Source organism: Lissotriton helveticus, chromosome 2_1, assembly GCF_964261635.1.
Source record: "Lissotriton helveticus chromosome 2_1, aLisHel1.1, whole genome shotgun sequence".
Classification (NCBI taxonomy): Eukaryota; Metazoa; Chordata; class Amphibia; order Caudata; family Salamandridae; genus Lissotriton; species Lissotriton helveticus.
In genome coordinates, this window is record NC_136059.1 from 1,194,681,341 (window position 1) to 1,194,708,588 (window position 27,248).

The window sequence follows — 27,248 nt, forward strand, 5'->3', positions numbered from 1 at the left end:
AGGATATATGTGCATTGGTGACTGAGAGCCTGTGTCATATGTACTTGTGGCACTGTTACATGTACAGCACAAACATTTGAAAATGTTTTTTTTAAATGGCAGAAATTTAAAGTGCATAAAAATGTTCTGCAACAATGTTCATAACAAGAAACATTTTTCTGCACTTTAAATTTCTCACATTTAAAAAAAATGGCTGTATTTTTCACTTATAAATATGACAGCGTGTCTACTAGTCACTGGGAGCAAGATGTCTGCTGTGTGTAAAAGCGACACTTTGAAATGGGTGAAAATTCAACTGAAAAGTTAACTTTATGTTTATGCTTGTTACATAGAACTCATCATTTTAAGTTTCTCCCATATCAAAGTGTCTCTACAAACAGCAGTCATTTTACTCCCAGTGGCCAGTAGATAGGGTGCCATATTTATAACAGGAAATACAGTAATTTGTTTAAATGTGAGGACTTTGAAGTGAAGAAAGATGCTTCACAATACATTAGGACTCAATTGGCTTAATTTAAAGTGGAGAAAAACATTAAGACACTGTTTCATCAATTTTGTTTCCCTTTAACTTTCTCCCATTTAAAAAAAGTGAATGTATTTAAAAATATATATATATTGCACTGTGTCTCCCAGCTACTGGAAGCAAGATGCCTGCTGTTTGTAAATGCAGACACTTTAATAAGGGAGACAATTAAAATAATGGGTTAACTAATCATTAAGGTTACTCTTCATTTTAATTTCTCTAATTTTGAAGCATTCAGAAACATAATTTTGTTCTCATGCTCCAATACTGAGTTGAGAACGACTTTTATTTAAGAGTTAAATACCCCAGTGCTTCAATTCTGAACCTCTGTGACCCATTTTGGATATAATTCTGAATGGAGCACTTCTCAGTATCAGGCTCTGCTATTTGCAGCTTGATAACATAAAATAAACATAGCTTTTCCTTAACCTTAAAAGGAAAAACGAACACTTATTTAATGTAGTTCTAAGTTAAAAATTAACTCATGTCTGGGAGCAACATTAAACGTTTTCTCGAGCTACTGGTTGCTCGCAATCAACTTGTTGGAGACACCCAGTATAGATGATCTGCATCCAGATGTATCATCATGTGTTGAAGGAGGGAAGATGGCAGGGTTAGGTTTGTAGACGGGGAGGGTGCGCAGCAATGGGTACAGTGGTAGTAGTTGCAGCACAGTGCCAGGGAGTGCCTTCTTCCTAGTCGTCCTTTGGACTTGTAGACAGGAAACACAAAGTAGGCCTCCAGGTCCACAGAGGATCAGCATAGGACACAGACCCTTATCTGGACAGATTAATCGATGCGCAGGAAGAGAAAAACAGCATTGAGGTTGATATATAGCATTAATGTTCCCAATATGACCACCAGCTTGACAGCTAGGCCCTTTGAAAGGCATTCTTCAGCCAAGGAGATGAATGTCTACTCTGGACCTCTCTTTCTTCGGGTGGAGTGTTATATATTGGTGTTCTATGTTGTTCTTGTGGGGGGGGTCGGGGCATGGGCTACCTAACATCAGTGTCAATATGGCGACTGCTTTTTATTTTTACATGAGTCCTCTTTTCTGTCACCCATCCTAACTATTGGCCTCTTCTACACCAGGGATTCATAAGGTTGATGGAGCTTTCAGAAATGACACTGGTGTGTTACTGGGATCCACGCTTTGTGGGATGCCAACATTCTCTGTGTGTGAGCCCCTATCCATCTTGGTTGCCCTGAGAATTAGTAAAGATCTGGCAGATCAGTGTCACATGAACCCCTTCCTTGTGAAGAGTGAGGAGAACATGATTGTGCTCTTATGCAGCTAGCTGTGCGCTGGATACCATAATGCAGGTGGGAGCTGGGTGAGTTGTGTGGAGCTACTGGGTGTCTTAAAAGATAGTTGCTACCCTGGAACTGCAAGATAAACAAAGCTGATTGTACAAAGTGATGTATAGTAGGAAATGTCACAGTTTTAGGTCTGGCTTGAAAGCTCAGCTGTCTGCAATAGCTATTGTTACCAAGTCTTTAAAATATACATAGATCGGGCTTCGGCTCCACCATAAGTGTATTTCTGTTTCACCTCCTACTGGCAACTTGATGTATCATTCTGCTCTATATGGAGTGCATGTATTGTAATGCATGACATATGTTATGTGTATTTGTAGAGTGCACTATCACTAGCTAAGGTAATCTGCAAATAAGCAGGTTTGAATTGAGTAGGTTAGTTATTTGAAAAGTCAGGTTTTCAGCTTCTGGCAGAATACAAGAAGAGAGGCGGAGGCTCTGAAGTGGAGCGGGAGGTCGATCTACCCTTTAGGAGCGATGTAAGAGAATGCCCATCCTTCCTGATCTGTGTCTGTGTATGCATGGGATGTGTATGAGTAGGAGTCCTGCTGAGTGGAGGTGTCGGTGTTTGGTGGATACGACTGTTCAGGCAGGTGGTGCCTAAGTTAATATGTGTGAGGAGTTTGAAATGAGCTCCTGTATATAGGAAGCCAGTGGAGCTCATTGAAGTGTGGTGTTGTAGGACTTGGCCTTTTTGGCTAAAGTTCCATAGAGTTGCCAATTTAGATGCTATGGGTACTTTGCCACTGCTGATCATTGTCAAAGTACAAGTGTTCTCTGTGTAAAGTGTAATGGTAATTGGTTGGCCATGATTGGTATGTTTGCCTTACTAGTAATGTCCCTAGTGATGTGCACTGTGTGTGCCAGGGCTAGTAATGCAAAGGTGCATGGAGAAGGGAAGTCAGGCCTGCAATGTAGGGCCTGCACACAGTTTGCTAAGTTAGCTTGTTGTCCTGACAAGTGCAACCACTTGTCAGGCCTTACTTTCCCTTTTGTGCACACAGTGGGCACCCCTGTGGTAGTTCCCAGGTAACCCCTAGGCAGGGTGCAGTGTAACTAAAAGGCAGGACATATACTGAGGTGTGCGCTATGTCTTGACAGTGAGAAACACTCCATTTTGTTTTTCACTGGTGAAAGGCCATTCTGCCCATAGGACAGAATGGAGGAGGCTGGGTATTGTGTTTGTTAGCCTAGTTTCCCATAAGTTTAAAATGGGGATGTGACGTTTAGTATGTATGAACTCACAGTGTCATAACACATCTTTCTATGAAAGTGGTTTTGTCACTGTGTGTTCAGAAACCACTTTTTTAGAAAGTGGCTAGGTTTTGTGCCTTAAGCATTTCTGTATGTCTCTGCTGAATGTGGATTGGCTGTCTAGATCTGAGAGGTGGGAGGAGCTGGGGGAGGTCTTGACCCAGGGAGGGGTTGAGATGGCACCAGGCTGACCTGCATCTGAAGAGTAGCTGAGGAGAAGCCCCGGGAGGTGAAGAGGCCTGGGTTGCTGCTATAAAACAATTGACCTGTCTCCTGCTGAGTGATTAAGGATCCAGACCCCCAGTATCAAAGGGAGAAAGGTGACACTGAAAGGGAGACACCCAGAACTGATTTAGGCAGAGGTCATGGACCCCTGAGCACAACGAACTTTAAAGACATTTAGGGGTATAATAATGAGAGCTGAGGCCCCTGAACGTTGGAATATAAATGGATTGAGACTGAAAAGGCTTAGACTCATTCTGTGGTCAAGAGGAAACTCTGCTAAGTAAGAAACAACTGAAGGATTGCTGGGAAGCACAAACCCTTGCTTCGTGACCTGGGGCTGGTCTGCAGTTTGCTGTTTAACCAAGGAAGAGGCTGTTGGGACTGTGCTGTGTGCACTAGGTCCTCCTACTTGAAGAAGACTGTGCTTTGTGCTGTGTCTTGTTACCCCAAGGGCCCGAGGTGAGCTGGCTCCCTGTTTGGAAATACAGGAACATAAAAGTTTCCGGAGAAGTTTCAAGGGACACGGTGGGCGCGTGTTGTGGCAGCTTGAGACCCTCGGAAGGTGTGCCCTGTGATCTTGGACACACGGAGGAGAAGTGAGACCCGGACACGCTGGGTGTGTGTTGTGGTGCACCGCAGGCACTGGTGAGGAGCGCCTGGTCGGCGTGGGCACCAGAGGTGAAGGGAGTCTCAGACGATCAAGGTGCGTGTCGTGGTGCACAGGAGGTGTTGGTGAGGAGTGCCTGGTCAACGTGTGTATCGGAAGTGGAGTGAGTCTTGGATGTGCAGAGTGCGTGTCTGAGTGCACCGGAGGCGCAGGTGAAGAGCGCCTGGCCATCGAGTGCACCGTACGAGAAGTGAGGCTCGGACACGGTGAGCGAGTCATTGTGTGGCCGAAGGCATTGGTGAAGAGCGCCTGAATATCGGGGCACCAGAGTTGGAGTAAGTCTCAGTGAAGCAGTGTGTGTGCTTTGGTGCAACCTGGGACTGTGGAGGTGATTGTCTGATCATCGTGTGCACTGGAAGAAAGTGAGTTTTCAGCGTGGTGTGCGTGTCTTGGGACCAACTGAGACCGCAGGAAGGAGTGCCTGGTGAACGTGCACTCAGAGTCGACGTGAAGTCCCATCAGGGTTGTGTGTGTGGCTTTGTACCAGAGGAGACCCGGGGGATGCTGTGGTGAACGTACGGAGGGACACTCTCTCGGCCTCTCAGTCCTTCCGGCGACGTGAGCCTTTGCTTCGGCTCAGATTGGGGCACGTACTGACCAAAGGAGTGGCAGAACCGGGGCCAGAGTGAGAAGCTGTAATTTATGTCATCGTTGATACGTGTGGAGGGCTACTGTTATTGAAGAGGCTGATTGTCGTAATACACATTGCCAATGTTGCTGCTAACGAACTGCCGGACTGTCTTATGATGCCTGACATTATTTCTGCATAATGAAGTACATGATTGTAGCCCTACGCATTGCGTTATTTCTCCATTGCAAAGTACAAGATTGTAGAGGCCCGCATTGCATTATTTCTTCATTGCAAAGTACATGATTGTAGCTACACATTGCATTATTCCTTAATTGCAAAGTACATGATTATAGAGGAGCACATTGCATTATTTCTTCATTGCAAAGTACGTGACTGGGGTGTGACGCATTGCATTATTCCTTCATTGCGCAGTACATGATTGTAGAGGTATGCATTGCATTATTTCGAATATGTGTTGAAATCCTGCAGCCTTTTTCCCTGCAGGGAATCACAACGCGGTCGTTACAACGACTGCGTTGTGATTTCGAATCCTATTACTCCTCAAGTCGGAACAACGACTTGCAGAGGGGGGGCACTGGATGTCGGAATAGTATAATTACTATTCCAATTCCAGTCTGTGCGAACACTAGGGACGGTGTTGGATTTTAAATCCAACACCTCCCCTTCACTCCACAAGTCGTTGTTACGACTTGCGGAGTAATGGAATGCGGATTCACAACACGGTTGTTGTAACGACCGCGTTGTGAATCCCTGCGGGGAAAAAGTTTTGCGGTAAAAGTTGTTTACCCATTATTTCTCCCATTGCAAGGTACCGGGTTGTAATTGTATTGTTACGCATTTTATTATTTCTCCTTTGCCCAGCACAGGATTGTATTGTTATACAATGCCTTATTGTTTGTCATTGACGCAGAAAAGGATGTTGATGTGTGCAATGATGACGTTGGTCAGAGAGATCATGTATGCGTTGATGAGGGCAGGGGCTGAGCGATGAACCTTGAGCCACTGCACAAGTGAGTTTGCAGGCTTTTGAAGAATAAGGTGCCAAACTGACAGCTTGTGTTCTATCCATTAAAAAGGAGCACAAATGCAGCAGAGAGCGGGTCATTGGATGACAATCATGTGCAGGCACCTAATGAGGATGGGGTGTGAGACCATGTCAAATGCTGCAGAGAGGTCTAAGAGAATCAGGGCTGCTGTGCTTCCCCTGTCAAAAATCATGTAGATGTAGTTTGTGGCAACGATGAGTGTTCTTTCTATACTGTGGTCGGGCCTGAATCCAGACTGCATGACGTCAAGGAAGGGGTGATTGCTAAGATGGCCGGTGAGGCTTTAGCGGATCAGTTTCTCTTAGACCTTGGCTGGGTATAGTGGGGAGAGATGGGTCTAATTTTAGACGGTGTTACTGGGTAAGCTAATGGTTTCTTGAGCAGGGGCGTGACAGTGGCATGTTTCCAAGTGTCTGGGGATGTTACTGAGTCGATGGAGAGGTTGAGGATGGGTGTTAGTGCTTCAAAGAACAGTTGGATTCCTTCGTGAAGGTTTAGTTGGGGGGGCCGAGTAGATGGTTTTCATTGTGGCAACAGTTTTGACTGTGGGGACGGTGGGCCATGAAGTCTGGCTTCTTTCTTCGGCCATGATGTGAAGTTGAGTGGCAACCGTAATGGGATCCTGTTGATGGTCAAAGTTGCCAGTGACGGAGATGATTATATTACTTAATAATTCAGAGAGGTTGTTGCAAAAGTCGTGCAATATTTCTGAAGGCAGCAGGAGGTGAAATCTTTGATGATAGCGAATACTTCCTTGCTGTTGTTTATTCAGCATTGATGCGTCTGCAAAAGCTGTGCGCTTGGTGTTCTGTATCTGCTGGTGTTAGCATCTCACAGCTGATTTGAAGATGTCTTTATCTGTTGTGTCTTGACTTGTTCTCCCTTTGCACTCTACTTGCTTGCAGTGGCATCTCGTCAACCTAAGTTCCTCTGTGTAACAGTTGGCCTGTGGTCGGCCTCTTGCTGTAGGGTTGTGCTTATGGAGAGCCAGGGTGTCGGAGCATGCAGTGATACAGCTATTGCGGTTCTTGATGGTTTTTGGCAGATTGCTGGTGTGCAATGGCTGGTGAACACAGAGTGTGAAAGCCCAGTCATCTTCTGTTATGCATTTCTAGCTGTGATGCACAGGTCCAGCGGTGGTAGATCTGTGGTGGTGGGTACAGGTATCCTGAAACTAACAAGGGCATGGTCCAGGTCATAATTGTCGACTGTGATGTTGCTGATTGAGGAAAAAATTGTGTTCAATGGTACAGAGCTAGAATATCGATGTATAAATATCGATGTACAGAAATATTGAGGTAAAATATCGTGGGATAGAAATATCGATGGAAAAAATATCGTGGTCAAGAATATCGATTGTTAGGTAAGTAATATCGATTGCAAAAATATCGAAGTGTTAAATATCGTTTACAAAATTATAGTTGTTAAAAATATTGATTTATTATTAATGTTATATATTTTAGTATTTTGTATGAGAATTGTTTGTATTTTTAGTATATGTGTTAAAATTTTAGTAGTTAATATTTTTTTTGATACAATTTTGCATTTTTAGTTCTGTAGCGGGTTGTGGGTTTATAGGGGAATAGGGTGGGAAGTAATTTAATGACATAGATATTATTTATAGTAGTTCATAAAAAAACTTACATTGAAATTTGCGTTTTTAGTTCTGTAGCGGGTTGTGGGTTTATAGGGGTAAAGGGTGGGAAGTCATTTAATTATATGAAATGCGTTCAATAGTTTATTGTTATTGAGTTAAATGTGTGCATTAATGTATTTGTTAATTAATTTAAATTAATTTATTATGGAAATTGTTTAATTAATTTTATGTGTGTGTTGTGTTTTTACCCCTCCGCTATCCAACACTTTCCCTGCTTTTCGCTCACTGGAGTGGGAATAGTAATTTTTACCCCTCCGCTATCCAACACTTTCCCTACTGTTGCACTCACTGGAGTGGGAATAGTAATTTTTACCCCTCCGCTAGCCAACACTTTCCCTGCTTTTGTACTTACTGAAGTGGGAATAGTAATGTTTCCCCCTCCGCTATCCAGCACTTTCCCTGCTGTTGCTCTCACTGGAGGGGAAATAGTAATTTTTACCCTTCCGCTATCCAACATTTTTTCCTGTTATTGTAATTATTGTGTTGTGAAATGTATGTTTAATTTTTTTTTTAATAGTTTAATGTGTTAATTAATTATAGGATGTTTTATTTTATTTTAAATTATTGATATATATATATATATATATATATATATATATATATATATATATATATATATATATATATATATATATATATTTTATTTTTATATAATTTAAAAAAGTTTATAAGTTAAATAAAGACAATAGTTAATAAAATGTATTTAAGTAAATATATGTATATGTACACATTTTTGTGTGTTTATATTTTTTTAGTTACGTTTATTTGTTATATTTAGTTAAAATATATATTAAATGTAATTTATTTTGTTAAAAATATTAATATTATTTAATATATTTTGTGTAAGTTATATATATATTTTAAATCGATATTTTTTACATCTATATTTTTACTTCAATATTTTTTTATTCAATATTATTGTACGTACCTGTTTAAGTATAGGGAGTTGATATTTTTGTATTCCATATTTTGACATCGATATTTTTGTAAACTATATTTTTTTACATCGATATTTAAACATGGAACCTTTTCAATAGGTGTTCGGCTGTGTAGGTAGGTTTGGTTACATGCTGGGTGAAGGGAGGTTTCTGAGGTTTTCTAGAAGGGCCATAGAGTTTGAGTTGGTGCAGTCTTCCAGGTGAAAGTTAAGGTCTCAAAGGAGGATGAAGGTGCTGGTGATGAAAAGGGTCGGAACGAAGTCTGTGATGTTGCTGGCGAAATTGTTGAGGGACCTTGATGGTCAGCATACAAGGGTTCCCCCAGTGTAGAAGTTGGCTGTGATGCGTATCATGCAAGGCTTTTTTAATGTTTCAATCAGCAACTGTGTGCGAGTCACGCATATGAGCACATATGATAACATACACAAGCACACACAGACACACAATGCATAAGGGCCCACAGGCAAGCTGTTTTCAGCACATCTTGCGTTGTTCAAGCCAGCGGGTCTGACTTTAATATGGTAACTCATGGAAATATAGGCGTGCGCAAATGCAGTTGGCATGCATTCACGCCAGGCGGACAACTAGAGCCAAATTTCGGGGGGGGGGCTGAAAATATTTCAGGGGGGCTAATTCTTCCAACCACGGACAAAGTGGCTGTGAGAAGGGGTGACCACACAACAAAAGCCTCATTTACAACTAAATGGTCTTTTAAAGACCTGTTAAGTACTCGGGAGCGGCTGCAATTACATGCTCGCCAGCCCGCGAAGCTGTCTCTGCCCGGACTGACAGGCACGATGGGGGGGGGGGGCTGAAGCCCCGTGAGCCCAATGGGTGTTGCGCGCCTGATTCACGCATTCAAGCCAGACGTATTGGTAACAGTCGTTCTTTACTGGCAGCCAGGGCTCGAGTCGGGGTACCACGCGGGTGGACGGCGTCCCGCCAATTATTTTACAGGGTGGACGCCATCCCCCCTGCCAAACAGCTGGACTTCACCTTTTTGGCCTCTCTGGGACGAGATCGGAGCCAGCTTTCGTGACGTCATTTCTTGTCGTGACGTCACTTCCGGTGACCGCGTCCCCCCACTTCTTTTTTTTAGGACTTGTGCCCTGCTGGCAGCTAATTGCTATCACCGATTTTATCATTCGCCAAGTACGACCGTGTTTTCATTGATACAGATTTTTGTTATTGTACGTTTATCATCATCGTCGTCTTATATTTTTCATGTCCGCTCTATATAGCCTTAGAATGTTGAGATGTGGATTCCGAGGCCTTGGTCCAGACTGGAAGGAAATGGAGGCTCCTGAAAGGAAACGGGTGTTCCGTGACCATAGTGGTTTCAAAATTGTACTTTCACATGTTGTTCCAAAAGTATTCAAGATACAGTTTCTTTTCCTATGTTTTTTTGCAACGCACTGTCTGCCATTAGTTCTTCCTGTATTGTTTTTGAACTCTAATTGATATGGCAGAATTTATAAACGGGCAGCTTAAACAAATACTGGTGTAATTTCGGAAAACGCTTATTTTCCACACTGTGCTAGAAGATGGTAAAAAACTGATTCCCAGTATATTCTGTTGGTGAACAGAGATAGGTTCTCGGTTCACGTTTCTAATAGGGAAGCCCATCTCAAATAGTGCCCCTAAGGCACAGCCCCTCATGCTCCCTGTTGGCGTTAGAGGGAAAGCCGCGTGACCTGTCCTGCTGCGCCGCGTGCCCGCCGAGCAGACGAGGGATGGATCCTCTCTGATGCCTCGATAAATAGCAGCCGCGGCTCCAGTAATCCCCGGGCCTGTGTAGGAGCGGCGCGAGCGCCGCGTGGGCGTCAGCGCGCGCGTCGATGGGAGATGAACCAAACGATCGCAGTGGGAGTGGGTGGGAGAGCTGTGTTCCTGCAAAGCACAACAGACAGCCAGCAACGCCGTATTGCTTTATTGATTATGTAATGTTCACTTCGGATTTATAAACTAACTCGTTAATTTCATGCCATTATCACAGGCTGGGTGAAAATGACTTCGACATGGAAGCAGTAAACGTCCTCTGCAGCGTCCTGGGCTCTCCGCGGTGTAAACTACAAGTGCTGGGGTAGGATTCTGGATTATTTTAATTTCTGCTTCTTATATATAGACAACTTGGAGGCTAGTAGCCCAGGTTTATGCCGCTAACCCTGTATTTTTTAGAACTTGAGCTTCTCTTCTCAGCCCCCACCCCTCCAAGTCTTAAATATGTTACTTTGGCAAGACTTTGCTGGAAAGATTGCCATTGTCCAGTGTTCAGCTTTGTTTCCGTAAATCATCAAAATGTGTGAGTTCTGCGATGTAACAGTCGTGCAAAGGTGAATGTTTCTTAAAATACTATAACGTTTTTTGTTGAATCACATGTGGTTTTTCAAGCTGAATAAAGTGTATGCCCAAAGTACTTGGATATACCTTGGATAAAGCCATGTTTGAAAAAAGCGCACGAAACATCGAGCGATAGAGTGGGATGAGTTGTTATACTCCTTGTTATGCCCTGTTTTTTGGGGGGGAATGGGAAGTGTCCGTGTTCCCACATATTTCTACCCTTTTCGCTGAGCTGAAAAAACAAAACAGTTTTACTGGTTTTGTAAAGTGGAAACAATGCATGTCAAACGTACCCATTTACCCTGTCAAACAAGGTGATAATGTGCTGTCCATAACTGCAAGGGAAGCCGAGAAACGTTTTTTTTTAAGACAAGGTACCGATTTATATATAGAGAGAACTCTAAAGCCATAGAAAGTACTGCATCTACTGATTGTACTAATATTCTCACTGCACTGGAAGATTAGCTTTAGAGGTAGTGCCGATATCTAACTGGCCTTCTGTTGTGGTGCTATGACAGGGCCCTTTAACTCTTTATTGCTCTGTTTCATATAACCTTAGTTACTTTACTTTGTACAATTTTATAGCGCACTTATCCCTAAAAAAGGGCTATCTTGAGGCAAGCGAGTCCACCCACTGACAGATACTTTTCCACTGTGCTTTGGAAACCTTTCGAAGAGGAGCAGGCCCAAGGAGGATGCTGAAAGGTAATTCTGAGTGGTAACCACTTCATTGGGTTAGCCCATCCTCCTCTGGGTAGAGTCCGAGTGTTGCCCCTGTAGAAGATTTTTATGAGATCGCTGTGCCTTTTGCTGCTGTTGTTATCAGAGGACCATGCAAGCTAAGTGTGAGAGACCTAGATGATATGGACATTTAAATGCCTTACAAGCATCTAACATTAGGAAGTAATGCCCAAGCTGAGAATAGATCAGATAATACACCACTACTTTTCGAATCACTAATATAATACAGTTTCATAGCAATGTAAATTGTAGGCTTCCTTGAACTGAGAGATGATAGCGTTATGCACAGCGACATCAGGTAGGGAAGCGACACAGCCTAATGCTGTTCCTAGTGGGCACAGACGCTGAATGGCCTCCTTTGGGAGCATATGTTATATACACTGCAATGTCCTAATATAGGATCACTAGTAAATGAAGGTGAAAAATCTTCTATTTCAAATGACCTCCATCAAAGTTCAGTCCTACCTCAGCCGCATAACAGAGATCTGATTTTAATTGGATTTATCATGGGCTTTTCCCCTATTAAGACATAAACCACCCGGTGCGTTTATACACTCATCGTGACTGCTTTTAGAATGCTCTTTCATTTCCTGTGGGATACCCTTCGGAGGACTAAAGAAGCAAAAATATAGTGACACCCCTTCACTGGTGACATCCTGACCACTGACCCTCGGTCAGGTTATAACATTGCTTATGAATAGAATCAGTACCAAGGCTCTTCCTCCACGTGCAATGAGTAATGAGTACCAAATATTACTCTTGACAATTATCAACTCCAAAGGCAGCAGATGTCGCTTATTATCTGAATGAAACTTATTTACGAAGTCTCTGGTTATCTTCACAATCCGGCATAAATGTGGCTGTCCAACGACCGATTCAGTGATTTATTCATTAATTTCTAAAACACACGGACATAGCAAACATCACTGCACTGTAACACCTAAATTGAACAATACTATATGGCACCCTTATATGCAGTGACTGACCAAAATGTCCTCTTCCAAAGGTTCTGAGTGCCATTTGTAGTTCATGAAGGCCATGTACATTGCTCCATGCTTAGTTGTAGGATACATAATGACGAGCAACACTAAGTAGGACGTTGGTCTACTATCTCTATGTTGTCATAATTCCACGTTGGAAATAACTTTTCGTTTCCCCCCTATCATTTGCTTACTCTGTGAATACTGTTTTTTACCTAAATCTTCTGTATACAGTCTGAGTGAAATTGCACTGTTGTAATGCGGGTTGTCATTCGTGAGTCATTTTCCCGAGGTCCAATGGTAGTCATCAGTTACTTGGCCTCAATTTTAACAATTTTTTTAGATAATTTACCATTGGTGCTCTGAGGCCACAATACTAATGCACTCTAAATGGATGACCAACAACTCTCCTTTAAACTTAAATTTCTTATACCAGTGAGGTTTGAGGAAACCAAGGTTTACTCTGTAAGTTAACATCATTAAGAGACGGAAATGCAGGAGCAGTTTCTTTGGTACACGTATAAGGCTAAAGTGACAGTCTTAGGACTGCTATTGGGTTTCTGTTGTAGTTATTTCGTTTCAATGGGGTTTTAATGATTAGTTTTGGGTATGCAGTGATTTATTTCGATGCACCTGCTGGAAGCCATTACATGGTTTCAACATACTACCTTCAGAGCAACCTCTCAAAAAACTAAGGGCCAGATGTACGACAGTTTTTTGCAGTCGCAAAGGGCTTTAAGGCCTGTTTGCAACCGCATAAAACGTGTGGCCAATGTGCCACCCCTATTTTATGAGTCGCTAATCAATTAGCGACTGGCAAAATAGGGTTAGCGATTCACTATATGGAAGGGGCGTTCCAAGGGCATCCCTTCCTAATAGCAACTCCAAAACCTATGTATGACTGTTTTGCGACCACAATGGCGGTCGCAAAATGCTTGCAGTTTACCACCCTTCTATGAAGGGTGGTAATGTGTAAATATTTTTTAAGGGCAGGCAGTGATCCCAGGAACCTGTCTGTCCTTAAAAAATGAAACTGAAAAGTTTCATTTTTATTTTTTAAATGCATCCCGTTTTCCATTAAGGAAAACGGGCTGCATTAAAAAAAAACTGCTTTATTGTCAAAGCAGTCCCAGACATGGTGGTCTGCTGACCCCAGCAGGCCACCATCCCTGGGAGTGCTAGCCATTCCCAATGGGGTCGCAAATTGCGACAGCCTCATTAATATTCACGAGGCATGCAATTTGCGACCCCATTGGGAATTGCAAACAGTGTCTCAGACACTGTTGTACATAGCATTTTGCGACTCACAATTTGACGCAATTTGCGAGTCGCAAAATGCTATGGTCGTACATCTGGCCCTAAGTGCCCCGCCCAAGCCTGCTATTAAAGTGGTCTGGCTGTTTTCATTGTGACAGCAGAAGTACCACACACCTGTCTTCCCACAGAGCCCACATTTGTATTCTCCTTGTCAGGAGGAACAGTGTATGAAGGGGCTGTAGCATGTCATTTATGGGCGTAGAGACTATAACTGAGTCTGCAATAGGGTCTGCATGGAGAAAAGAGGTATCCTGATCCGAAGGCATGCATTTCTTCTGAAGGTGGGATGAGGCAGCCTTAACAGAAGCTGGTGTGAACTTAAGTCCATAGCAGGCTTCAACAAACCGGGTCCCATTGGTAACAGTGGTCTAGAAGCAGACTTTTTTAAAAAAGTTTTATAAAGCGCAAACTCGACCCGGTGATATCAGGTATCAGAGCGCTTTACATGAGCACCAGTTGCATTACAGACAGACACATACATTTTTGCTAGGCACAGGGAGATTAACGGCCACATGCATCAACCTATTTAGGAAGTGCAAACGGTGCGAATCGGTAAATTCGGCCGTTTGCGATTCCTAAATAAGTTTTTGGGATGCATCATACATTTTTGTGAAATTCGCTATTTTTAGTGATTTCCAAAAATGCGATTGCTTTTAAGGAATCGCAAATTTGCGATTCCTTAAAAGCAATGCATGATTGTTTTTCAAATTGCTAATTAGCAATTAGGGGGTGCAAATTACCACGAGGTTGAACCTCGTGGTAATTTGCGAAAAGTTATGAAAATGCTCAAAAATGCATTTTTTAAACTTTCATGTTACAGACACACATGTCCTTAGGACATATGTGTGTGAAACATGCACTTTAAAATACATTTCAGGGGTGCAGGGGGGGGGTCCTTTGGACCCCCCTCTGCCCCCTTGCAATGCATCAAAAAAATGGGATTCGCAAAATAAAAAAGTGCAAAAAGGCATTGATTCCTATGGGCCTCTAGGCCCATAGGAATCAATGTAATGCCATTCCTTAATTGCGATTCGCAATTAAGGAATCGCAAATACCTAAAATTACGAAATCCTAAAAACTTTTAGGATTTCTTGATGCATAGGATTTTGCAATTCCTAAATTGCGATTCCTTAATTTTTGCAATTTAGGAAATGCAAAATCCTACAATGTTGCATGTGGCCAAATGTGATTTGCCCAGAATCACAGAATGTTGAGCATCCCTGCCGAGACTCAAACTCGATTCCCCAGCTTCGAAGTCGACCGCTCTAGCCGTAAGGCTACATCCTCTACCCAATATTGTAAAGTGTTTCACAGAGGGCCCTGATTTTAATCTACATAATGCTTTTACATAAACATTGAATGTATCATGGAGCCCCACATACGATTACCATTCTCATACAGGGATTAGTGTCTAATTATATGATACAGTGTGCCATTTGGTATTGTCTTTAATATAGTGTTTAGTATGCTGAGCCTGTTTTAGAGTTCGGGGGATGGGCTACTCCGTCACGATGGTAATGGACATCCCGTCTACCTAAATATAAATCCCATAGGATATTATGGAATTTACATTTCAGCCCCTGAGACATCCGTCAGCATTGGGGCGGACCACCCCGTCCGCCTAAATCTGAATCAGGCTCTCTGTTTTTTACGTAGACATTTCATATATTTGTACTACATCATATATATTTAGGCCAGGACAATGAACATAATTTAGGCCAAATAACACCATTATTTAGTGCAACTGTACACAAAACAGACATTTGCACATATATTACTACAGTGCAAAGGTCAAATTCCAGTTTCCTACCACAATAAAGAAAACAATCACTCAAGAAAAATAGTTTGCAGCCTCACAAATTGCATATTACAATTACTTTACATGTAAGTTATGGTTTTATGGATTGTAGAGCTGCCTGGAATTGGAGACCTAGCAAGATGGCCCCTGTAGCTACATCCTTCGGAGAACCCAGCCTTCTTGCTCCTTTCTTCATTCATACTGGCAGCAAGCAAACAGCTTTTGAATTTTTAAAAATATATTTTTCTGATGAATGTTTTTTTCCCCGTAAAGTTGTGTTGATAATGTTTAGCCTTTATAAAAATTAAGACAAAACCATTAATTGTAATAGTTTACCATTAATTGTAATAGTTTACCATTAATTGTAATAGTTTGTGATTTATTGTCTACAGAGTCTAAAAGCAGTCAATCGAATAATTTCCATTTGTGCGAAGAAAAGAGAATGTACGCTTTCTATGGAACTCTATAACAGAGAACTTTGACGGTTAAAACAGAAAAAGAGCATTTATTTTCCATCATGTTTGCAGGGGATTCAATCCTGGCCTAGTGAAAGCAATACAAGAACCACGACTGATAGGGAATAGCAGCAGAGAATCTTATGTGTCACATTGTGATCCACTTGTACCCACGATGTTGAACTCTTTTCCAAGGAAGTCTTCATTATAAATTGTACATGGCCTGTAAAAAAAAAAAAGCAATACACTACAATCTACTTTTACTTTTAGTGAGATGAATTCTTATCTTATACAAATTGAACCTTAGATAGTGTAAATTAAGTTTAGCAATTAAGTGTCCTGCAGCGGTCCCAATTACAGGTGGTGAAGTACAGGTGCTAGATTACTGGAGCCGGAATTAATTCGTTCTCTGGACGATTATGTTGCAAGTTTTTCTGGCCTGAATGAAAAACAACATACTGGATCTTATCGGATCTTATCAGTCCCATTACTGGTGTTTTTTATAATTCAGGCCATGTTTCCAAATTTCTTCTGCATAAGGAAGAACAATCTGCGTCGAAAAACCGAGTGGGATACCTGGTGCCAATTCGCACCCGGTGCAACTTGTAATCAGAGAGATATTTTTCCTTTAATCAGAGAGATAACACTCTGTCTGAGTCGTATTAAGGTACACGGAATCATAACTCTAGATTTGTTTGGTTGCACTCTGCAATTGACATTTATCCTGCACAGTGTCTTAATTGTGCTGCCAAGAAACAGGTTCCATAATTCAAAAAGGGTGGAGTGCTGGGCAGTGAGCTTGAATATTGCGCTCCTTGGCCTTCCTTGAAAAACATAGGACCAGATGTACAAAGGACTTTTGCAGGAATAAACCCTCTAGTTTCGTAAAATACAGGGTTTTCAGCCACAATTTTCTTTTTACATATACACTAACCTCACTATATGATTTAGAATCTCTTTTTCCGAATCACAAAACAGATTTAGAAACCATTACCAGATTGCAACTTGGAAGGGGATCACCTCCCAAAATGAAATTCAGAAACCAGTGTATTGCTGGGTTGCAACCATATTTCTGGTTGCAAACCATTGGCCTGTTACCAAATCCCAAGCTGGGGTGGTAACTGATTCACAAAGGAGAAGGAGTCTCCTTTGAATCTACTCCCCTTTGGGGTGCATGTTCAGGGGACTAGGTAGTGGTCCAGGGGATGTCAGTGAGATGACCCAGGGTCGCTTCCAAATAAACGGTTTTCCGTTTTGGAATGCATTCATGAGGATAGTGGTCTGGTGTGCCTTGCAGGCCACAATACCTATGCTTGTAGCCAATCACAAAGGGTTGTCAATTCCAACCTGCTTAATGAATGTTAATTAGAAGGCCACTCTGAAACCTCTGAGTTATTTTGTGAACTGACCTCTTAGTACATACGTCAGCAAAAGGTCAGTATTCAATTTGTGACTTGCTTTCTTCAACCACTTTCACAGTAGATCTAGCCCTAAGTATTGTGCACACACTCTGTATTTAGCAATTCATTGTTTCCATCACTACTCAGGTATAAGGTCAATTAACTTTTGCCTTCATCAGGTCCCTCGTCCTCTGCCTGCATGCTTGATTTGTGGTGTTGCTATCTAGCACTCAAACAGTGTACACTTTGCAGTTAATATGTGTTAGTAATTGGGGTATTAGTTGCGAAAGATGCAATTCCTCCACAAGGTATAGGTACCCATGATGCTCCAATATGGCTTCTCAGAGACTGGTGTGAGCACACCTCTGTAGATTGTCTTAAAGCACACATTATCTGAAAAGCTTGTGTTCATATCCCACCTAAAAGAAGAACGGTTGGGCAGACAGTAGCAATGCTCATGCAGTGTAAAAGCCCAGCAGTGCAGTACACCTTGGCAACATTTTAATTACGCAGGCGACATTTGCAGAAATTCTCATTTAGTTTCATGCAAAATTCATGACTTTTCTCAACATTTCACATTTTGAGATTACCGATGTGGAGGTGGTGGTAGTTGGTAAGCCAATATTTATTATATTGGCTCCTCTAATGAGAATTTCCTGAAATATATTAATATCATCAATAGCAGATTTTCTCGGTCAAGGAGTAGGAGAAGTAGGAGAGTACAGACCCGAAGATGAAGTAGTATGACCTCGACATGGAGGAAGAGTATTTTATTTGCCGTGAGTGTGATCGTCTGGAAAGATGATGGGGATGAGGAGATTGTGCTCTTGAGCGTGACCTAGACCTATAGCTGCAAGGTCTGGTGTGACATGAGCGCAATCTATGGCGCTTCAGTGGAGATGTCACTGACGTAGGAGATTGTGGTGGCTGAGTGGTTGGCTGACATGGTGGCAGAAGCCCTGCTGTAACAGCTGGTTGTGGAGGAGGTGTTGGAGGTGGAAGAGTTGGAGGAGGAGATCCTATTGGAGCCTGAGGCGGTGTTGGCGAAGCTGGTATGGTTAGTGGAGACGCTGGTCTAGATAAGAAATAGCCTCTGGATTACGCTGAGTCAGATTCTGAAGAAAGCCTGCAAGCTTTCATGCATAAAAGCCACTTCGCCGTCTTAGTAAAGAAGGTTGACTAATGTCCTGATGTCAAACGGGAGAGCCGTTTTCCTCCAGATTGTCCCTTTTTGGATCTCCCTCTGGGGGAGTCCTCATAGCATGAAGTAGGAGCACTGGTAGAGGAAGCAGTCTCTTCTCACCCCTCTGAAGTCTCTCCAGCCAGGGAATCTTGGCTTCAATGCTCCACTTGACTATAGAGGCAAATCTCTTTCTCCCTCAAGGTGCCCCTGGAGAGGTCTTGCAGTGGCGACTCATCTTAAGTCATGAGAGTCTGGCAGACATAAGATACAGATCCTTTGTAGGTCTGCTTTTTCCATTTTTCTACAACACTCTGGGCAGTTCGTAAAAAGAGCTGGCATTTTGTGAAAAATTGAATATATTTCCTGTCAGGAAAATATCTAAAAAATACTCTACACCCTAAAGAACGTCAAGTGAATTCATTTTAAAAGACCTTAGATGGAAAATCTGGAGGAAATTACCTTAAAAAAAGTAAACTGTCACTTTCAGTGCATGTTTGGACACTGGAGGCCAAGAGACCCTTAAGGGCTCAGTGTCCTATTCCCATTGTATCCAATGCTGCAGCCTATACAACTACATTGCTATGTATTATCCTATATCTTATCTTAAAAAGACGTAAAAAAACGTTTTAAAAGGTCACTTTTCATTTTAATTAAGTGGCTTTTAAGGGATTAACCCCCTTTTTCTTTCTAGTTTTTAAAGTAATGCATTAAGATCGGCAATATAGCCTATTTTAAGGCTGAAAATGTAACATTTGTGTCACATATGACTCCTGGCCTTTCCCAAGTAAGGCGATGTGGATGTGACTTTAAAAGAACAGTTCAGAGGTCCCTGCATGTGAGCGGGGCTATTCAATGTTATGATTTCATTGGAGATTTTCCTGAGAGAGAACTAGGATTACAGGTAAGAAACCATTACTTTTTCAGGGAAAGGCAGTCAGACAAGTCCTACGTGTCTGTATTTATGCTATTTCCAGCCTGGCTTCTAGATATTTCCACATTCCCATTCTAAGATAAGGAATATAAGCAGCGAACTCTGGACATAAGCAAATAGCAATACTTAGAGCTGGGCGTGTCAATCTGTCAAGTCATAAAATCCAGCCAGGATTTCAGAATGAGCAACCTATATGCAAATAATTTCCCTAAAATGAGTATAAATGGACAGTTGGATGATACAGAGTATTGGTATTCTGGTGATCGATGAGTGCAGCCCTACATGTCAGGTATTATTGAAAAGGAGAGTTTTCCCTTTTTCTAATGACATTAAGTATGCTATTAATCAAGCTCAAAAACTAGGATTATCATACTCTCTAACTCCTGTTGTTCGCGATGCATCCAAAAACCCTGCATCTTCTAAATAAGTACACAAGAGAAACATCTGGAAATCACATGCACTCACAAGGGGCACTTAAGCTGAAAAAAAGCAGTTTTCCAAAAGTAAGCAGTGACAAACGACAGCCAATCAGAGAGATGGTAAAGAGGCTATGCTCCAGGGGAGGTCCAAACACAAGATTGGCACGTTTGATAGGAAGCACACAAATGAGAGTGACAATATAGTCAATCAATGGTAAGGAGAGGGAGGGCTATTAGTCCAGATCAGCTCTCGATGACCCCCCAGCAGGTCTTTTGTAAACAGACAGCTGTGCTGTGTGATAGGCTTGACCCACAAATGGTGTGGAAATAATATTTGTTACCATTTTAACATTAGTGGCTATTGTAGGATGAACGCTAATCGCAACCACTTCTGTATTTGTCGGGAAAACAGCAGGTTGTACTTAGTGGTGGCTATTAACAGACTATCATTGATTGACCTGAGATTAATAATTCGTTTGTTTTTATCTGGTAGCGTGAGAGCTGGATTTATGCTCGTGATTATGGTGTCTCGTGGTTCCTTTTCCTGGATTGAAGAAAGCAGAAGTGAGAGATGACAGGCTTTAGCACTGGATGTCAGGTAGAAAAAGTGTGAGTGTAATGTGTCCTAATTGGAGTGTGTGCTGAGGTCATGTGGGTATGGCAGAGATTGCTAGTACAGTGACAGGGTGAGTGTGTATCTGTGCATAACCATGGGTGTAGACAGGGCTTTAAGTGGGCCGGATCTCACTGGTGCTGAGCACCAACAGTTTTTTAAAGGGGGCCTCGAAACGGGTCTCTATCAGGCTCTGTTTTGTGCCCTGGCACAGGCGGTCTGTTTTTTTCCAGACTGCAGTGACAGCAGGCACATCGATGTGCACTATTCACACTGCTCACTTCTCACTAGTGGAGAAGTTACGGCATGATGTCATGCCAGGTCAGCGTTGTAGGGGAAGGGAAATCTTTTAAAGAGAGTCATGTTCTCTCTGGATTTCCCTTCTTTTTAAAACGCAGGAGCAGCAACATTGTCGTGGTGTCACCAGGGCTATAAGTGGAAGCTTTTTCAGTATTATATTCAATATATATAACACAAAAACACAGGGGGTCTATCAGCTTAATTATGTGGCTGCACTGTCAAACCGAGTCACCAGGATCTCGGGGTGTATGAATCACATGAAGACAGCATATTTCAATATAAGGTGAACACTATATGTATAGGACGAGCCGAAACAGTACAGATCCTTCATACATTGTTGATAAATCCAAAGCAATTAACAAAGGGTTTCCATCAAATTGACTCAATGAGCAGTCCTATCATTTGGCCAAACCCAGGTGCATATCAGGCTGGTCCCCTGATCATTGGGACATCAAAGACCGCACCATTTATTGCTGGTTAAGGATTTGGTCCCCCAACATAAACGAACCGTCAGTGATGGCTGATCTTTGATGGTACAGTGAATAACAGTGCAACAGAAAATATAGTGACTTTAAAATAGGATGGAGTGTCCTCCTACTTATAACTTTATTCTGCGGACGAACCACACCTCCTAATTAAAAACCTAGAACAGTGCAAGAGAGACAGTCAACAAATATCTGTCTAGTAACGGGCCAACATGTTTCTGCCTATCGGGTATTTTATTCCATGGCATTCGTCAGGGCCTCTGTTCTTTTAATAGTTGCACTAGTAGTAGTGAAGCAAAAGAAACACCACCACCACCAAAGTGGGAAGAGTCTTGGGGTGGCCTCCCCCAAGACTCAGATGGGAGCTTGAGGTACCGACGGATAGTGCGGGGCCTCGTATAACCTGAGCAAGGTCGAGGTGAGGTGAGGTCTATTTCCCTACAATGAAGGAATTCGTATTTCCTAATTGACATGAAGGGATAATGTTTGCGGTTGTTACAGGTTGTACCGTATTCAACCCTTTTTACTTTTTTACTCTTCCCACTTTGGTGGTGGTGGTGTTTCTTTTGCTTCACTACTACTAGTGCAACTATTAAAAGAACAGAGGCCCTGACGAATGCCATGGGATAAAATACCCGATAGGCAGAAATATGTTGGCCCGTTACTAGACAGATATTTGTTGACTATCTCTCTTGCACTGTTCTAGGTTTTTAATTAGGAGGTGTGGTTCGTCCGCAGAATAAAGTTATTATTAGGAGGACACTCCATCCTATTTTAAAGTCACTATATTTTCTGTTGCACTGTTATTCACTTTACCATCAAAGATCAGCCATCACTGACGGTTCGTTTATGTTGGGGGACCAAATCCTTAACCAGCAATAAATGGTGCGGTGTTTGATGTCCCAATGATCAGGGGACCAGCCTGATATGCACCTGGGTTTGGCCAAATGATAGGACTGATCATTGAGTCAATTTCATGGAAACCCGTTGTTATTTGCTTTGGATTTGTCAACCATGTATGAAGGATCTGTACTGTGTCGGCTTGTCCTATACATATAGTGTTCACCTTATATTGAAATATGCTGTCTACATGTGATTCATACACCCCGAGATCCTGGTGACTCGGTTTGACAGTGCAGCCACATAATTAAGCTGATAGACCCCCTGTGTTTTTGTGTTATATATATATAGAAGTAGCTGGGGATAATAATCAGGTACGGGTCTTTAAATCACATATCCCTTGGACCCCCTTTGAACTGTTTTGTTGTTGAGTATTAAATTCAAGCCATAGTTGCTGCTTGTTTATCTTATTCAATTAATAACCATTGACTAAGCCAACCACCCTGACTTGTTGTAGGTGTGATGTTACTTGTTGTATCATATATCTGGATGCAAGACAGAAACAGCAAAATACAAGTCAGGCGGCACACTATGCTGAGCACAGATTTGTAGCTAACGTGTGCCATGCCTTAAATTACATTGGTCACGCCCCTTTGAGAGACCCACCCAGTTTTTTATCCCACTGAAATGCCCTGGGTATAGGTGCAAATTGTGAGAGAGGTTGCGATCATGCAAGCATATGTCAGCCCTCTTTGTAAAGGACCGTGTCATGCAGTTCGAACCACAATGCACAACGACCACCGGAAAAATGTTAATTAGTGATGGGTGCTGCTTTTGGTGAATTCAGTCTTCTATCAATAATATCAGTGCATGCATCTCGTCTCATTTTCCCTGGGAGGCATAGAGGCCATCATTTGAAAAGGCAAACGAGGAATTCTCCTTACAAAATTGGAATCACTCTAAGGTGAAGCGGGAGTAGGTGTGGCTTAATTGCGAAGTAACTGCCCTTGAAACTGTAGGACCAGGTTGATAGGTCTTAGTTTGCCACTCCATTCAAATATGTTCTTCCTTCGATCCCATCACCTAACTGTATCATCTAATTGAGATTTTTCAACATTCTGCCTTGCCTTCATCTCCTGGACTCCTATTAAACACAGGCTACATTTGTTCCACCGTTTTATTAATGTGTACTTGCCCTGGTTCGTGGTGCTCATTAGTACATGTGCGGGGCTTATCAGGGACTCACGGGTGGTGCTCACTGTATGTTTTTTATCATCTCTAAATGATGATATTTCCTCTTTCAGCTATTTACATGTTTCATGTTCCTTGGCAATAAACAAAAAGTATTACACTTTAAAAACGCTTTTGAGATTATTGGCAAATCCCTAAGCAATTTAGCACTGTCCCAATTACATTTTCGTTTTTGATCAGATCATAGTTTATGCATCTAGGGCCAGATGTAGGAGCCAAAATACCGGTCGGTAACGGCCGATTTCGGCCGTTACCGACCGGTATTTAGGATTTGGCAGGTAGGGGGCATGTCATTTACAGAATCCGTAAATTTACCGATTCTGTACATATTCAGAATCGGTAAAATACCTAATCTGTAAATTTACCGATTCTGTAAATGAGATGTAGGTGGCACTTCAGAAAGTGCCACAGGCCCGTAAGAGTTGGTATTTTACCACCCAATCCTATTGGGTGGTAAATTACCGAATACAGGTGTGCATGCACATCTGTGCATGCACACCTGTGCAATGTGACACACAGACATGCCCTTAGGGCATGTATGTGTGCCACATGTTAGACGTGCCTGTATTTGGGGTGCTAGAGGGTGTCAAAGTGGCACCCTTGCAGAAATCGGTATTTACTGAATCGGTAAATACCGATTCGGTATTGCCCATTGATTCCTATGGGCTTCAAGGCCCATAGGAATCAATGGGCAATACCGAAACGGTATTTACCGATTCGGTAAATACCGATTTTTACAGATTCGGTAAATCCAAATAAAGATTTTACCTACATCTCCCTCCTTCTATTTTACCGATTCATAAATACCGAATCGGTAAAATTCGGTATTTATGAGTCGGTAAAATAGAATTACCTACATCTAGCCCCTAGTCTCGAGCAGGGCATACTATTCAAGGTGCAGCACCATATGTTTGAAATTATAATGTAAGAGTAAAATGTTATCTTTAATCCCTTCTGTTGTGAGGGTCGCCTTCCCATCCGCATTGCTGACCACTTCTATTGACTGTGGTACTGTTTGTGTGTATGCCCTCATGAATTTTTTAACAATAGAATACAGCTTTGCCAACTTTGTCTTTTCCCCATATATATGGTTGTGTTATTTACCCTGATTTGGACATAGGCTTAGAAAATAGACAAAATATGAAAACATTGTGTTTAAAATTTTTTTTATCTTGCTGTGCAAAAAAATGTTTTTTTCCCTAAAAAAACAACAAAAAACAAATTGCATCAAGAAACGATTTTGTCCTTGTTTCCAGGTTGCAGAAACAGTCAGAGAGGGAAACAAATATTGTTTCAGTATTGTTTCAGCATTTTAGTAAATGGTATCAAATATCTCCTGTTTTTGTGGTTTCTAGTTTCCACCCACTAGAAATTTGAGGGGCAAACATGTGTGAAACCAATTGGGGAACCATGAAATCTAGACATATCTGAAACCTAGACAAAATACTGAATTCGGCAAGGGGCAATTTGTGTAAATTGCTCACAATTTTCCAAAGAAATAAACATTTGAATAAAACAATTAGTGAACATAAATTTGAAGTGGGAAAAATAAAAATGGTCAACTGTATTCACTGTTTGTATTGAAGGCCCATCAGTTAAAGCGATGTATTCGTCTCATGGCGTTTGTATTTTGTCAAAAAAAGACATCCTGTTTCAGAGCCAACAACCAAACCATGGTTTTCAGTATTATGCGTCATTTCCGTCGCTCCAAACGTTGGATTATCCATAATGCCAAGTCATTGTGACAGCGTTTTTTTTCTCAAATAGTGTTTTCGTCTATTTCTACTTACAACAGAGAGTTACAAATGTTGAGAAAAATCATTAAATTGGAATTAAATATATAAATGTGTGTACGTGCTCTTCTCACATTAAAGCTGGTACGAAAGGGTGAACTCTGCCTGCCCTTTGGGGTGGCAGTTGTGGATTTGACCCGATGCCTAGTAGAATGTATTTACTTCTGAGGGGCTGAACAATGCCTCCCCCAGTCAAGCAATCAACCAATCAAGTCGTACTTGTAGAGCGCGGCTTACACCCGAGAGGGTATCTAGGGGCCATAGGGAGACAATGGGCACAATTACATTGGGAAACACCCATTACATTGATGTCAATACGTCGCGGTGCCATCGCACCACGATGTTTACATCGCAGGGTAAATGGCATCGCATGCATTTACTGCGCATGCAACAACGGCGCGATGACATTAGCATCGTAGGCATGTACAACGCACATCGCAAAAGAGTTTCTGCTATCCGCGTTCTCTTTACTGTGTTTTACGGAAAGAGTTTCTGCTATCCGCGTTCTCTTTACTGTCTTTTACGGTAAGAGTTTCTGCTATCCGCGTTCTCTTTACTGTCTTTTACGGTAAGAGTTTCTGCTATCCGCGTTCTCTTTACTGTCTTTTACGGTAAGAGTTTCTGCTATCCGCATTCTCTTTACTATCTTTTATGGAAAGAGTTTCTGCTATCCTCACTTTGATCCTCTATCCACGGTGAGAGTTTCTGCTATCCACGAACCACCCCGATTCTAGGGTTCAGGGCAGGTATTAGATTTGCATTATAGCATGCGACGTGTTGGTATGCGGTGTTAAAGTCTTTTGCATTGTTTTCTATTGGGATGCGGCGTGATAGGTTGCGTTGTCATTGCTTGCGATGTAAAGGGACATGCGATCTAAAAACGGCGAAGTGAGGGCTTGCGATGTTACCGTTTGCAATGTGCCGTCATACAACCAATTACATTATCAACCTGTTTTTTTATCAGAGCCAGGGTTCAAATGAGAGCGCATGACGTGAAAAGCTGAGAAGTAAGCAGACAGGGCCTCTTTTGAGTGCTGTATTAAAATGTTATCAAACCTTATGGGGTGGTATTTCCGGGCTTCTGAATTAGTGCATCACTACTAGTTAAATGGAGGATAACATTGTAAAACTGCAGTTTTTCCATTTCCAGATCTGTAGATCTTGGAGAGTTGCAGTGTTTTCTCATACAAATTGAACTACATTGTATGTAAAAAGTGTGAAATTTGCACACTAGTTGTGATCTCAATTTGGGATGAACACTTCTTGTTGCACCCTAATCAGGATTACTATAGCACCCAGATTGAGACCCATAGTCTTGAAATGTGACTTTTTAAATGCCTCCTGCATGTCTTCAAGCACTTGTCTATTAAAACTTCTAGTCCCTGCTGCAAATAATCTTGCTACAAGCAAATGGTGCAGGAAGGTTGCCCACATCCTGATACAAAGTACAGGAAATGATTACCTCTCCGGTCGCTGTTAGAAACCAGAGGCAATGGGTTATGTAATTTTTGTAGAAAAAAATCACAATGTATTTGTAAAATCCTTTTATGGAATTGTGCCTAAATTGAATTTCATCAAAACCTGGATTGTTGTACTCGTATGCATGTCCCAGATGAGCGTTTCCATCCACGGCATCAGACAATGTATTGTTTATTCAGTAAATGTGGAGTTATGTTTCCTCTACATAGGGCACTTACAGTTTTCTGGAAAATGTTTGCTATTAATACCCGGGGTAGCCCATGGACACAACAATACAGGGTGCACCCACAGCATCAACCCCCCCTGTTTACCTGGCATCACGGCGCTCACCACGAGCTTGATTCAGTCCCACCGATGGTATTTACAAGAACATTGCAGGCTGGGGACAGGGCCTAAAGCAGACCCGCCTGCCCCCAACCAAACACTTCTGCTTTCTCGCAGTGTGAGTAGCAGAAACATAAAATGGTAGTTTTTGCATTTTATATTTCTGCTTTTCGCTCTGCGAGAAAGCAGTGGGGTGACGCTCCTCCGCCCTAGTGGAGTCACTGAAGTATGCCCGAGCAGATGACATTTGCGGCGGAAGTCGCTGCGGCAACGAGGGGCCCCATGCTGAATTGCCGCTCCTCTCCTTTCACAAAGTGAGCAAGTGCCTGCTCTTAAAGTAATTCAAGAATAGGTGTGTAGTAATGCCTTGAAATAGC

General features: G+C 42.1%; 1 protein-coding gene across 1 annotated transcript in view; it reads left to right on the forward strand.

Moving 5' to 3' along the window:
* LOC144819673 (NACHT, LRR and PYD domains-containing protein 12-like) overlaps positions 1-27,248 on the forward strand; it is a 778,723-nt gene that overhangs the window by 486,994 nt on the left and 264,481 nt on the right. Inside the window, exon 4 of the mRNA XM_078677475.1 lies at positions 10,219-10,305. Coding sequence (XP_078533601.1) covers positions 10,219-10,305 — 87 coding nt within the window. The remainder of the gene's footprint in view (positions 1-10,218; positions 10,306-27,248) is intronic.